This window comes from Perca flavescens, chromosome 20 (assembly GCF_004354835.1).
Source record: "Perca flavescens isolate YP-PL-M2 chromosome 20, PFLA_1.0, whole genome shotgun sequence".
NCBI classification, from domain to species: Eukaryota; Metazoa; Chordata; class Actinopteri; order Perciformes; family Percidae; genus Perca; species Perca flavescens.
The window spans coordinates 16,096,163-16,110,975 of NC_041350.1; the positions used below are offsets into that span (position 1 = coordinate 16,096,163).

A 14,813-nucleotide genomic window follows, 5' to 3' on the forward strand; every position below is an offset into this window, starting at 1 on the left:
TGTTATAGAAAGGCTGTCATGGGCTCACATCAACTCAATTTCTAACTGAACAGAAACTGCATTAAACAAACAAAACCACAAAGGATGTGAGAGGATGACGGTGATCATACTTACAATACAGTATCTCATAGTCCCCTGAATTTGATACCAGGTACTGGGAGTCCACTGACCAGTCCAGATGGGTGATGAAACTTGAATGACCCTGCGATGTGATACAAAAGGACCAATTTAGATAATTTACATTTACAGTGTTCCTGGAGTTAAGGCAATATGTTTTTTCAAGCACCAGAAATAATCCTAAAAATGTGGATTGGATTTGATATAGCAACCTTTAGTCATTACGTTATTGTAGACACAGCACTGTATGACTCAGCTCATTGTCATTTATCATTTTAAAGCTTTTGTATCAACACACACTGAGGACAGAGTGTACAGAGTGGAGGCCCAAATATAGAGCGGAGGAGGGAGCTAAAGATAAAGATGATGCCAGGAGGAACTAAAAATAACAGAGCCGGAGATGATGGTGGACTGTAAATACAGGTGCTCACCGAGCACTTCCCCACTCGGCTGTACTTCCTCCCATTTTCCGCCACAGCATAGATATAGATGTAGTTGTCGTGGGAACCGATGGCCAGGAAGTTACCATCTAAATAAATGAAAAGAAGACAGGAAGATTAATGTTCATAAAATAAAGTTAAATATGTCTGAGGTCGAAATGAAAGAAAAGAAACGGACGGTTAAAACAACACTCTGCATGTACAGGGGAAACATCTCATCAGCAGTTATCAGCGTACCTGGCCCGTAACACATAACAGACAGCTGTTCATTCCCATCCGTGTGCATTGTGACAAGATCCTTAGAGTCCGTGTCCAGTACGAGCCACCTGCAGGATCAATGACAGCTCAACAATCTGCTTTTTAAAATCTGCTCTACAAAATCGTTTCTTTGTCACTTTCATGTAAACACTATATTTCTTTAGTGTTTTTTGGTGATGGGATCCCCTACCTGCCAGTCTGGGTTCCTATGGCAACCACAGCTCCGGACGGGTGGAAGCCTGCTGATTGGGCAGCATCCTGTCAGAAACAGGAAGAAGAGTAGTTAATACATTTATTAAAATTTTTATTTTGCTTACTATTTCTCCATTTGGATGTTTGAGCTTCACTGTGCAGAGTGATGTACGTGCAGAGTATAACACTAAAAGGCTGTTTTCATATTTCGCGTTTCACCAAAATTTCCCTGTGCTCACCTTAAATCGCTGTTTAACAGGTGAACAGTATGTAAGAGCAGGATTTTGTGACATCACAACTAGTTTGGAAGCCAATTGTGGAGTAATAGATTTTATATCATATTACTCTGATTGTTTCCATGTTTGTTTGTACATTTTAGCTGCTAAAAGTAGAGTTCTTGTTGTTTCTCATTCTTAAAGACATCAGAACTGATAAAATAGTGTCTGATTCATCATTTGTTGAGGGCTGTGTAATTCCCATGACAGACCCCAGGGGGCAGTGTTGGCTAAACTTACTTCCATACTCTTGGTCCAGATGAGCTGATGGGAACTTGAGTCCCACAGGCAGACCTGCCCGTCATAACCACAGGTGAGGAACTGAGGCTTCCAGGGGTGGACAGCCAGACCCCACAACTCGTCAGTGTGACCCTGTAGAGGAGAGGAGAGTTTTTCTTCTTTCACTTCTATTTATTCTTCATGTGCTACAACATCCCAGCCTTACAAGTGAAACCTTCACTTTGTCCAGTAGTTGAACAACATCATCACAGTAGAGCTGCAATGATTAATGATACATTAATTAATCGATAAGAAAATTAATCTGCAACTACTTTGGTAATCGATTCATCGTTTTACACAAAAATGCTCAATGTTCTCTGGTTCCAGCTACGCTCAATTGAGGATATGCTGCTTTTCTCTGTGTTATTCTATGGTAAAGTGAATATCTTTTGGTTGTGAACTACTGTATTGGTCAGACAAAACAAGACATTGCAAAATGTCATATGGGTCTCAGGGAAACTGTGACGGACCTTTTTCACAATTTTATGACATTTGATAGACCAACTGAAGAAATATAGTCAAGAAAATAACTGGCAGATTAATTGATAATAAAAATAGTTGTTAGTTGCAACCCTGCATCTTAGTACAAATGTAGAAATACTATACTAGACAGTTGCATCTACCTGCGTAATAGGCATGAATTCTCCATCCAAACTGCCTTGCAAAACAAAGTGCTTGGTGGTACCGATGAGCACAGTCTCCCCTCTGCCCTCTGCTATGGTCCGGATGGGACCAAACAACTCAGGCACCTGTGGAGAAAATACAATAATCATTTAAACCACCTGTTCATGTGGAATCCAGCATTACCAGAATAAACATCAACTAATCTTTTACTGCATAATGTGGTCTCTGCAGAGCAAATAAGACATGAGTGATCCATAATTCCTATCACTATAAATATCCATGAATCTCATTGAGAGCACAAACCCATCTCATCCTCTGTAATATTTATGATATGGTGCAGCATTCAGAATGCAAAGTTTGACACCTCAGGCAGGATTGCAATTTCTAGCTAATATAAGCAACCTACTTCAAAAGAAAGAGCTGGATATGCAGCTTAACATTTTATTAAAACATTAAGAAGAAAGTGGTAATAGCAGATCAGATCATTAGAATGCTGTAGAGCTCTACAGCTTAGCATTAAAAACCCATGCATTGCTGTATTAAATCAATCTTAAAAGTATGACATGCATTTTACCCTTATAAACTTCCATTTATTTTTTATTTTTTACGAGCGTCCTTGGAATATTTATATTCTGTTGAACATTTTCCTCACCTCCACTGTTTGTATCTGCTGATAGCTGCTGTCCCAGGAGACGAGCCTGCGGTCTTTCCCTCCAGACACCAGCGTGCCGTTCCTCAGCATGCACAGAGCAAAGATGCTGCCCTCGTGAGCTCCTTGGATGACGTGGCTGATACGATTAGTGCCTGCGTGACAGAGATGGGATGGGATGGATGAGAAAGTTCAGTTGGAGACAGCCAGACATAAAGGTCGAGTACTTGGGGCAGATTTAGAGACAGATCAGAGATCTCATTGGGCCACTCTGTATTAATAAAGGTTGAATTAATCAATTAATTAACATGCCTTTTCCCCACACCAGGATGTTCCCACTTGAGTCTCCTGTGATGGCGTCTCCATTTTCTGCAAAGGTCACACACAACACAAACTTGGGCTTCTCTTGTTTCTGCAAGAAACAAACACAAGAACACACATGTTGTTTAATTTTTTGCTAGACTACCATTGCTTCTCCCTATATAGCTATGAACAGGATCATATCATAACACAGGCTTTCATGATTGCATTTGTGGCTCTATATCAAACTTTATTGCTTGATGGTGTTGACCTAACATGTGGGAAACATGTGGGTGTCTCACCTCAAACAGTCCTTGCTTCTTGACCAGTACACCTTTCTCCAGGTTCCAGAAATAGAGATGGGACTTGCCGCAGGTCACTACGATATTGCTGTCTGTCGGGTGGAAGTCTGCAGCAAACACTGACTCGTTGGAGCACTGAAAAGAAACACATAAAACAAGAATGAGTTGTTGAAACTACATGCACACCTGTTTAATAGAACATTTGAGCAGTATGTCAGGTGTATATATCTTAATTAAAACACACACACACACACACACACACACACACACACACACATACATATGCACACACACACACCCACATACCTTGACCTCAGCCAGTCTGTCCTCTCTCTGCCAGTCCCAGACGGAGAGGACGTGGTCATTGGAGTCGTCTACGACACACAATGTATTTCCTCCATTCTAACACACAGAAAAAGACCCAAAGCCATGCTTATTTACTGACAAAATAGAAACTAAGTACAGCCTGAAACTCCTTGTTAGGTGTGTCAGTGGTGTTTCCTTACCGACTTGGAGAAGGCCAGGCAGACCAAGGCTCGGTCGAAGAAGCCTGTACCTAGAACATGGAGTGTGTTGAGGCTGACAGAGTCCCACACACGGACATGAGGAGCCAGCTGCTGCCAGGAACAAAAAACACCCAAGAACATGGGCACACCACCAGGAGAGGTGTATTATCAGTATGATACGATGTTAGGCTTACTGAAGGACTCACTGAACTCACTGAATATATAAGTGAACACAGAGCGAATGTGTTTCAGCTTCCCTGTCTGTTTATTACTGTAAGCAAAAAAGTCTGAAGCAGCTTGATAAACTCATCTTGATAAAAATAATTTCTTAAAGAAAATACCAAAACTCCTCACTCCTGTAATATATCAGACGGTGAAAACTAAAGTGATAAAATATCAATAAGAGACCTCACTTACTTTTCCATCCGAAGAGGTACCCGCCACCTGACCGGTTGCTATGGTGATTTTATCGGGGTGGACGGCCAGGCTGTTGAAGAGAAAGACATGAAAACAGTTAAAAGCCTTTCAACATCAAAAGGAGCATTTGAATAAAGATGAGCAACGTGCTCGCAGAACATGAAAGGAGGTTTTTAAAGCTGTGAACACGATATTCATTGTAGCTACCAAACGCCGTCTGCACTAATGTGAGGGGGAAACGAAACAGTTTAAGATAAATTCATCCCCTATTGGCCACAGCGGTGTGGCAGCACTCGTAGCATGTGTGAAGCTCTAACACTTCGTCTTCAAAGGAGTAAGAATCTGTTCGCAATCCATCCTTTGATCTGTAATCCATAATGTTCATTAATAATTTGAACGTTTATTAACCCCAGGGTGTACTAACATAATCATGGTCGTGTCTCTTTAAAAGGTCCCATGACATGCTGCTTTTTTGGATGCTTTTATATAGGGGAGGGGGGGGGCAAGGTGGAGGGTGGGGGCCTTGACCAACTGCCACTTTTCTTGTTTTCAAGCCATGATGTCTCTCTTTTTCTCATGGGTGGGCCAAATTCTCTGGGCGGGCAAAGCAGAGAAAGGGGAGGTAACCTTGCTCCTTATGACCTCATAAGGAGCAAGGTTCCAGATCGGCAAATCTGAGCTTTCATTTTCTCAAAGGCAGAGCAGGATACCCAGGGCTCGGGTTACACCTATCGCCATTTCTAGCCACTGGGGGACCATAGGCAGGCTGGGGGAATTCAGGAACTCAGATTAATGTTAAAAAACCTCATAAAGTGAAATTTTCAAGCCATGGGTACTTTAAGGTTACCCTCATCACACTACACACTTTCTCACTTTCATGCTTGTAAACAAATGAAGGCATTCCAACACACACACTTGTTGTGCCTGCTCCCTCATTACAGTTATTCTGCACTTAGTAGGCATCAAGGAAAGCAAACATTCTGCAGCCTATGAGGATTGTATTATATCAACTCTAAAAGGGAAAAGAGATGAAAGGTAAATGCCAGATGTGATATGGGGCTGCAGGAAATGACTGAAGCAGTCCCTCGGGTTAGTGTGTGTGTGTGTGTTTTATAATCCCCAAGTGTCTCTCACCATTTGATGTCATCCGTGTGTCCGGTGTAGTGTCTCTGCAGCTGCTCGTCCACGTTGAACAGGACGACCACTGAGGCGATGAAGTACACCGTTTCTCCAGTGGGCAACAAGTAAAGGTTGGAGCGACAGTCTCGACCGCGGTAACCATAACTGGACATTAAAAAAGGTCAAGGAATAAAACAAAAATTGTATCCAAAGTAGAGCTGAAACAATTAATCTACAAAAATGCCAAAATTTCCCCAGTTACAGCTTTGCTGTTTTTTTGTCTTCTCTGAAGCAAACTGAATATCTTTTGGTTTTAGACTGTTGGACAAAAAAAAAAAAAGAAAACAGCGGAATGGGCTTTAGGAATTTTGTTTTATAGACCAAGTAACGTATCCAGAAAATAATCAGCAGATTAATTGCTAATGAAAATAATCCTTTTGTTGCAGCCCTAATCCCAAGAATTAAAAAGTTAAGGATCTATTTGCTTACACTCTAACCAGCAGGTATAACATTTAGAGACAGTGATGAATATTCACATTTATTTAATAACATGAAGGTAAGAAACCACAAATAATACATTAAAATGCACTCAAACTCTAAGATTAAAACACACTGTGTGCATTCATACTGGATTCAACATATACGAAACATGCAGCCCTGTGTGTGTGTGTGTGTGTGTGTGTGTGTGTGTGTGTGTGTGTGTGTGTGTGTGTGTGTGTGTGTGTGTGTGTGTGTGTGTGTGTGTGTGCGTGCATGCTTTTTTCTTCAGATTTAATCTTTTCTTCATCTCCCTTACGGCTTTCTCCCCATTGGGTTTCTGCTAGACTGATCAACACAGTACATTCTTTCATCAACACATGAAAGAAAGAGAGAAAGCACAAACTGAAACAAAATAAAAATAAAAGAGCACAAGAGGAGCTGCTGACTGGTTGTGCCTCAGCCTGCCAGCTGTATGCAGGTTATTGCTGACTGCAGGCTGCAGAGCGATGAGCCCGAAAATGAACATCTGAGCAGATCTGGTCGGAAAATTCCCTGTGCAAATAAAGTGAGAGATGAAAAAGGATACACCCAGTCCAGTTTGAGTTTGTTGCTGGGCAGGTCGGCTCTGGCCTCCAGGCAGTAGCTATCCACCTGGTCTTTGGGCATGTACATGGTGATGGGACGACCCTTCAAGTACATTTTCACATAACCTTCCTCTGGAAAAAGCAAGAGAAAGGATCAGTGAGATAATAAAAAAATACAGATGTGACTGCTGGAATTAGGTCAATAGCACGTTTTATATTTTGTGACAAGTATGCAAAAAGCACAGACATGACACTGAAGCATAATACAGTGTGTTATTATGATGTGAATGACAATCGTGACAATGTTGATGAATGTAAGATGAGATGATGAATGGAGAGATGTGATGTGATATGTTTTGTTGCTATGAAAAGGACAACAAATGACAGAATTTGCAAACACAAACAAATTAGCTTTTTAACTGACTTTATTAGTCATTTCAAATACATTCTTATAACAACAAAGAGATTAAAATGAACTGCAAACACTTTCAAAACTCATAAATATTCAGCTTAGAGCAGAGGTTAACCAACATAAAATGCAGACACAAGCAGAGCAATGGAAATGTTACGGGGGGAATAAAGATTCAAGCTTAGAAAAGGGGATTATGAAAAAACTTGATCAATTTAAAACATGCTAACACTGAAAAACAATTCCCACAGAAAACATTATGGGGATCAAAACAAACAAAATGAACCATTAATGTCCACAAAAGCTCATTAGAAGAAAACACTATAATATAAGGTAATATAATGGACTTATGAGTAATGCTAATAAAACCTGCTATCTCTTTGCAACTTCTTTGGTATGAGGAACGCAAAGTGACAAGACACCACCATGTGGTATTTTTAATGGTACAGATCTAATATAAAAACCATGAATTTGGCTCTGTGCGAGACCGTCTCGGGCACATTGCAGCTTGATAACTGGAATTAACACTTTCAATCTGTCTGGAGAAGTGAGTGTTGTCATTCTATATTTACAGACTTGATTCGCTAGTAACAAATCTGGAAGTACTGGCTGGGAGACTTGATGGGGCTGCGATAACTGGGTGTATCAAGGGGAGAGTACGATGACAAACTCCCTGATTTTCTCAACGGGAGGTTAAAATTCAGGTTCTTTTTGATCGGCGGCACCTTGGTGGCACCACCCTTTCTGGCCATGCCTGCCTTGCTGCTGTCTGAGGTTTGTTGGGGGCTGGTGGCTGGACGGGCCGCTACAGACAAAGCCGGGGGGCTTCCGCTGGTCCCCGTTCGTTTGGCAGAGCGGCTGAGGTATATCTGTACTGTGACTATAATGCAGACGGGAAAAAGAGCAGAGGAGCCAATGATGGAGAGGAGTGGTGGAGGTTGTCGGGGCCGGTTGATAAGTTATAATAGCTGTGTTTTTGTGTCACACTTACTAAAGCATCATAAAAAAAATTGGCAAAACACAAACTATCAAAAGGAAAGTAGGGAAACTCACTCCCATTAGAAACCACAAGCACGTTGAGTGCTATCATCAAACAGTGGGATCTTATCTTGAAGCAGTAGTTATTATGATGTTTGAGGTAATTGAATAAATTCAGTTAGAACCTGCTTCACTGATTTATATCAGTGGGGGTCTGGACCCAGGCAAGGGGTTGTGAGATTATCAATGGGACAGGAGAGAAGAAAAGTGATGTTTGGATACACAAATTTACTGTAGATTCTATCTAGCTAGTGTAGAGTCTCTTATTCAGCTAAAGATGCAAAAATGTGAAACTTGTCTACAGGCAGCATACAATTCAACATATATGGAAATAATAAATGAATAAATACAGTATTTCGAATGAAGCTTTTCTTTCATGAAAATCCCTATTTCCCTTTAATTAACTAAAATTGCATTGTTCTTTTCAGGAAACTTCTTTAAAAGTCATAGTTTTACCTCTTCAGGCCTCTAATAGTTACTCAGATGAAACAAGCGGAGAGGTTTAGGGGACAAAATCACCCTTTGATTAAACTGCTCACAACACATTACAACTGTACGTAGATGTGATACTGTATGCATAGATGTACTGTATGCAACCTGTGACGAGGCGATGCAAGCAGACACTGCTTTATTTTAAGGGGTCCGCAGCCGAAGAAGAAAAAAACACTGGTGTAGATGTTTTCAAGTGCAAAATGCTCAGATTATCTTAAAAAATGCATTATTCTGTAACAAGAGTGGCTAAACAGCAATATATCTGCGAGGAAATGAGCTTTAACTCCAGTTTTATTCTTGGCAGCTTTGTGAATAATTTTCTGAAGGGGACTACACACAAACAGACGACACTTCAGGCCATGTGAGAAAACTACAAGCAGTAAAATCAAACAGACTTTATTAGGAACTACCCAAAAAGAGAGACTGAATGTGTTTGTAATGCAAATATTAATTTTGAGAGCAGGAAGATAAAAAGCGCCGCGGCAAATCTACTCGCGCCGAGCTGCAGTGAGAATAGAACAGAGGATTTAAGTGTTGGCAGAAAAACTCAAAGCAACTGCGAGGAAGCGAGTGTCAGAACTTTTTGTGTTGTTACTATGGTGACAGTGACTAAATGCCTACGAGAAAAAGTGAGGCTGTGAGCAAACACACATTTGGTGAAGCAGCAGCTTCGTCTGAAGTTAAACAACAAGTGTGGGGGCACAGAAGTGCAAACACTGCAAACACACTCGGACGCAGCTCTCAGTGGCGGTTAGGTAGGATATGTGTGTGTGGGTTAATTAACTCTAAGGGAACAGAACTTTCACACACACACTTTGTCAACCCACTCCTGCCACTGTCTGGACAGCTCTCTGATCATTGCACTGAAGGAAATCTCTAAAGTTTCGGACACCACCAAAATGTTTAGGAGGAAAAATCCAAACAGGATATGAATTCAAATTTCAAAATAACGGTCCTGATTTTATACTTTGCCTCTGCACTGCAGCTCAGAGCAGAGGTGATGCATGTACAGAGATCAAAACAAGTCATCTGCAGTGTCCAGAGAGCTGTGTAGGCCGGGGCTTCAGGCGAGGGGAGGGGGGAAGCCTACCTTTGCAGTGGGTCACACGTCGCATCCCTTGTAAAAGGTCACAGAGAAAGACACAAGCACCAGGTGAGAGGTGGCATGGCTTCCTCACTTCCTGGTCTGTCCTAATATGAGTGCACTTCCTGTTTCCTGGCGTTAACAAATGGCAGCATCTGTCCTCAAGGCTCCTAATGCATCAGTGCTCCTTCCTTAATGGTTGGAATTAATCAGTGCTCATTTCTGCGTGATGGGGTCCCACCCTCTGCTCCTATGTGGTGAGGATTTACATTTACTTGCCATTTCCCCTTTGTTTAACAATCTACAAAGAAAAAGCTGATTTGGAATTTTTTTCAACTGTTGTTCCTAACTATTTTTTTTTTACAATGTGAAAGTAAAAACAAACACGTGCTTGCACTGGCTTCAGCACATTTTGTTGTATCAAATGAACCACTTTGCATGTAATCACTTCATGTATTGCAGGTAAGCATTCTATTGGAAGAATTTACTGTTGCAATTATCATTTGTATTGGTTAACTGTCAGCTAGTAGCAGTTTATGCCCATGGCGCTGCCCTGATCGGGCCGCTTTGAACGAGATTATTTGTCTATAATTAATTCAAATGTCCAATAAGTGGTGCACGGGAGAATTAATTAATTAATGTGATTAAAAATGTACAAAGAACATGTATTAGTCTGATTTATATGTGGATCCTATTTGCTATAAAATACTACAGTAGTTTGTTGGATGGAGTGGGTCAGTACGCTGTGCACTTTGTTTTGATGCAGCCTGAACTAGAGAGAACTGAAGCCAGGCGTGTAAACCAGATAAAAAACAGCAGTTCAATTTACACAAATTCAATAGCATGCTGGAGATGGAAATTAATGATTAATACTCATTTCATTTCATATTCAGTCCCATTGTCTTGTTACCATGTGTTTCCTGCTTTCTATTTAAAGAGCAAACTGTGTGCGAGATGATCCACTTGTCTTGTACATATACTGGAAACACTATACAGTACACTCAAAATGTAATAGGTGGCTCCTCCTGTTCTACTCTTAATTCTCTCTTTTGTATATCTCCTAGCTCACAAATATCATCAACTGCTGAAAAGACTTTAAAAACCTGTCAGAAAATCATGAGCTAACGCCATCTTAGCGGCAGCGCAGGGTGCTGTGCTCAGATAAAGACAGCTATCACAACTTAAGGGAAACTCCAGTATTTTTTTTTAACCTGGGTCTTATTATTATTATTAGTGTCTGCACTGGCACCCTCCGATGTAGAGATTCAGGGAAGGCGGACTCCAAAAAACAATGTGTATAAAACTTCCTAAAGTTTTCCAGAAAAAAATCAGTTTCACATAAATACTCAAAAACGTGTTAGGCTAGTTTGATTAGCCCTAAATTTGCGGTAGTAGATCTCTCTGCAGTTAGTTACAATAACTAATGCATGGGGCTACTTTCTGTGTTTCAGTTGGACCCAGTGACAAGCGTCTCCTCAGTCTCCACACAACAGAGGTTAGGAGTTCTTATGACCCATAGTGAGTTTATAAAAAATAAAAATAAAAATTCTATTTAAACAATGCAGAAAGAGCTTATTAAAAAAAGATGAGTGGAGGTTTGGATGTAGTATTGGATGAAGTGAAGGAATGGATCATGGAAAGGATGAATATGTGACACTGATGTTTAGGACACAACATTATGTAAAGTAGCCTCAATGGTGCTCTGTGTGCAGAAATCAGTTCAAGGCACTGATAAGCAATTCTTCATTTAGGCAGGATTCATTGACATTTACTGACACAGGGAACCACTGAGCATGTGGTGTTTAATGGCTCTCAGTGGGTTGGATCATAGCATGAAACGATCATAGCTGTCAGGCTACACAGCCATAAAGGTGCCTCCATTTCTTACCTGCATTGAACACTGGCTCCCTCTGTTTGCTGCAAAGTAAACGAGTAAACAGACAGCTGTCATTCAGCATCCCTCCTCCAGATAAACCATTGCATGTTTTTGATTTGAAAGTGCTTCATAAGGAGATCAGCGTCTTTTTTAGTGTGTCAAACTGATGAATATGTGAGCCACTAAATAGAGAAAGCTGATTTAACAAGACATCTGTGTTACCTGTCACTTCGTTTGCCGCTGGAATTGCTGCCGGTGGATCCGGCGCGAGTTCGGTTGCCCTTGGCGTCGCCTGAATCTCTCCGCGTAAGAGTTCCCACATGTTCGTTTGAGTTGGCTCTCCTCACAGTGCTGTGGTGAGAAGGAAGGTGGACAGAGACAGGAAAGAAATAAAACTACCTGACGCTGCTTTCCTAAAACTGCCCTAACGTACGTTTTCATCACAGAAATAGCTTTTGAAAGCAGGTACATGGAAGATGTATTTATTTCATGATTAAGCTCAGATCTGTGGCTCTTTGCAGCAGTGTCAGAGAGAATTTGCACCAAAGAGAAACAAAGAAATGTGGACATTTGTTGTTTCCACACACTTTCCTCTTTACTCCACTCTAGTGATCATAACTACAATGTCAGTACAGACGTGTGCAAATCTGCATATTGGTGGTGCAGACAGCCTGCCTATTTTATAACAATGAAAAGGCTCCATCAGCGATCCAATGGCTAGGCTCAGTCACCTAATCCACCCTATAGGAGAAAAGTCTATTCAAATCCTAAAACTGGCCGGTGGCCGTTATCCCTTCTGGAGAGCCTGTGTGTGTGTTTGTCCAGTAAAGAGCAGAATAGAAGAGAGAGAGAGAAACTGTTGTTTGCTGCGTTATCCCACGAGGAATCATAGTAATTTGGCCACAGGGCATTGGGGAAGGCTGTTGTGTGTATGCCAACACTGATGGGATTGTGACCAATCTGCAGTTTAGACTAATCCCAGACACAGACTGGAAACAACACAAACAAAGAACAATGATTTAAACATAAACGGTGAATATCAGCAATGAACAAAATGTCACAACGTCAAAATGATCATGTAACTTGATGATAATTTAATAATAGAGCCAGACTGATATGGGATTTTTCAGACTGATTTTAGATAATTCACAGATTACCAATATGTTGGCCAATATATTAAATGTTTGAGCTGGAATGAAAATCGACCTTTTCCATGTTGATTGTGCACCGATTTTGCACCGATATGACGCTGCAAAGCTACTCAGAGGGCTGCTTTTTATTCAATAACCTTATTAAAGAATATTTACAATGTATTACATTGTCAATCAATTCTAGAAATGAACACTGAGAAAATAAAGAATAAATAAAAATAAATGGACAAACTATGTTGGACAAACTATGTTATGACACCATTTCTAAATCACCCCAAGCATTGTTTTCTGTATTATACGAAGGTTCTATCAGAGAACATATATGCTAATATCGATAGATACCAATATGTCTGTAATAGGCCGACATCGGTCGGGCTCTATTTAAAAACTGAAAATACATAAATGGTTAGCATGCATCGGAGCTGTAATGATGTTATATTGTGATCAGTGATATACTGTAACTTGATGATCCTCTCACCTAAGAGGCAGGTAGAGGATTCTGGTAGAGAGAGGCAGATAGGACAAACTGGACAGATTGGCAGGACATCACATTGTAGGGGGACCGAACAAACAGGATATAACATCATAGTTGGAAGAAAAGAAGGGAAAGACAGACAACACAATACATAAAAGATTAACACTAAGGGGATGTGCTTGGGAATTCTGGGGTTTAAAAAACCTGGAGGGAATTAATGAATGGGTATTTTATTGGCTCATTCCAGTATTGTTTAAATTCAATATATTTAAATCTGGCCAATAAGTAAATAAATATAATAGCGAAATATTCAGTATTTCTCCATTTGAATTTGTTCTACTGTGGAGAAGGCTTTGAAACAGCACTAAAGCATTTAGAATATATATTAAAAAAAATGTAATAGAGCAGAAATTGACTTCTGCCTTTCTACAATCCTGACTACGGCACTGTCCCCCAGTAGAAAGCTAGTTATACCTGATAAAGTGCGAAAGATGCAAGTGAAAAGTCATATTCCTTTCGTACAAGTTCAAAGTTCAAGAAATCATGACGTATAAAGAGCTTGAAACCATTCAGAAAAACACAAACTGCATGAACAACAAGGAAATACACAAGACCAAATATTACTACTATAATACTGGTTACATTTCAACCTGCAGAGCCATTTCTTAACTGTCCTCTCCAGTAAACCTTAAGGTGAGAGTCAGCAAGCATTATTAGTATCAATTCTCAGTATTGTAAAACATCCCTGAAGCAGAAATAAAACCACACACATTGAAAATCAAGGAAACAACGCCACAGGGGAGTTAACAGCTGTTTGGACTGGAGCTGGTCCCTGCTGAGCTTCATCTGATTATGGTAATGTCATTTAGAGATGGGCAAAGGCTATTGTTTCCGTGACAGACAAGATTGATAACCTGTGAGACACACACACACACACACACACACACACACACACACACACACACACACACACACACACACACACACACACACACACACACACCACGAAAAAGAGATGCCAATACTGTTTCTATGTTTATCAGCCTTGTTAAATGTCACTTTGGCTGATAAAAAGCCAGATAGGTGACGACTTAAAGGCTTGAATGATCTGACATGTAAACAGACAGACAGGACTAAAAAGATGTCTGGAGACAAATAAAATGTCTGGAAAGAAAGACGCCATACATGCAAGACCTCCCAACTTGGCCTACATGCAGCTGTATCTGGACTGAACACGTTTAGAACAGTGTTAACAAGACCCACAGGTTCAGTAAAGCAACACTACACTTAAGACACTTAGACTGAACACTAGACTTGAGTGCAAACCCTCATGTCTATCTCCTTTGGAATGAGTCAAAAACAAATGAGAATAACCTCCTTAAAAGTCGAAATAATGCAATAGATACACGGTAATAGAATAATATAGAACAAACTGCAAACATTAAAGTATAGGTTGCACAGCAATTTAAGTAGCTAAGGATCATCTGTATTTCCTCACCTCTTGCTGGCTGTTGTGCTGGAGTCCTTTCTGGATCCAGATCCAGATGGGGAGGGCAGAGTGCGGCTGCCTTTCTTTGGTAGGATGGTCCCGTTGTTGACTGTTGGTCGTAACGGCAGAGTGGCAATCATTGGCCTGGCTGGAAGAAAAAGACAAGAGACATGTTCAGAAAAAACAGGATACAATACTAGTACCAGGGTCCATTAATGTGGTGTCATTAGAGAGAGTCAACAGAAGGCTGGCCAGAA

At 40.6% G+C, this 14,813-nt stretch overlaps 1 protein-coding gene across 9 annotated transcripts in view; it reads right to left on the reverse strand.

Moving 5' to 3' along the window:
* eml1 (EMAP like 1) overlaps positions 1-14,813 on the reverse strand; it is a 54,143-nt gene that overhangs the window by 2,497 nt on the left and 36,833 nt on the right. For 4 of the 9 annotated variants that reach the window (XM_028565250.1, XM_028565253.1, XM_028565247.1 and 1 more), the window contains 19 exons: positions 14,566-14,704; positions 13,071-13,118; positions 11,664-11,792; positions 11,454-11,482; positions 9,572-9,598; positions 6,545-6,674; positions 5,494-5,643; positions 4,360-4,429; positions 3,943-4,053; positions 3,743-3,838; positions 3,437-3,571; positions 3,147-3,246; positions 2,838-2,989; positions 2,185-2,310; positions 1,523-1,654; positions 1,006-1,073; positions 795-883; positions 549-646; positions 115-202 (listed from right to left, as the gene is read on the reverse strand). In XM_028565250.1, coding sequence (XP_028421051.1) covers positions 115-202; positions 549-646; positions 795-883; positions 1,006-1,073; positions 1,523-1,654; positions 2,185-2,310; positions 2,838-2,989; positions 3,147-3,246; positions 3,437-3,571; positions 3,743-3,838; positions 3,943-4,053; positions 4,360-4,429; positions 5,494-5,643; positions 6,545-6,674; positions 9,572-9,598; positions 11,454-11,482; positions 11,664-11,792; positions 13,071-13,118; positions 14,566-14,704 — 1,917 coding nt within the window. The remainder of the gene's footprint in view (positions 1-114; positions 203-548; positions 647-794; positions 884-1,005; positions 1,074-1,522; positions 1,655-2,184; positions 2,311-2,837; positions 2,990-3,146; positions 3,247-3,436; positions 3,572-3,742; positions 3,839-3,942; positions 4,054-4,359; positions 4,430-5,493; positions 5,644-6,544; positions 6,675-9,571; positions 9,599-11,453; positions 11,483-11,663; positions 11,793-13,070; positions 13,119-14,565; positions 14,705-14,813) is intronic. The other 5 variants (XM_028565251.1, XM_028565254.1, XM_028565248.1 and 2 more) reach the window with 4 other exon arrangements.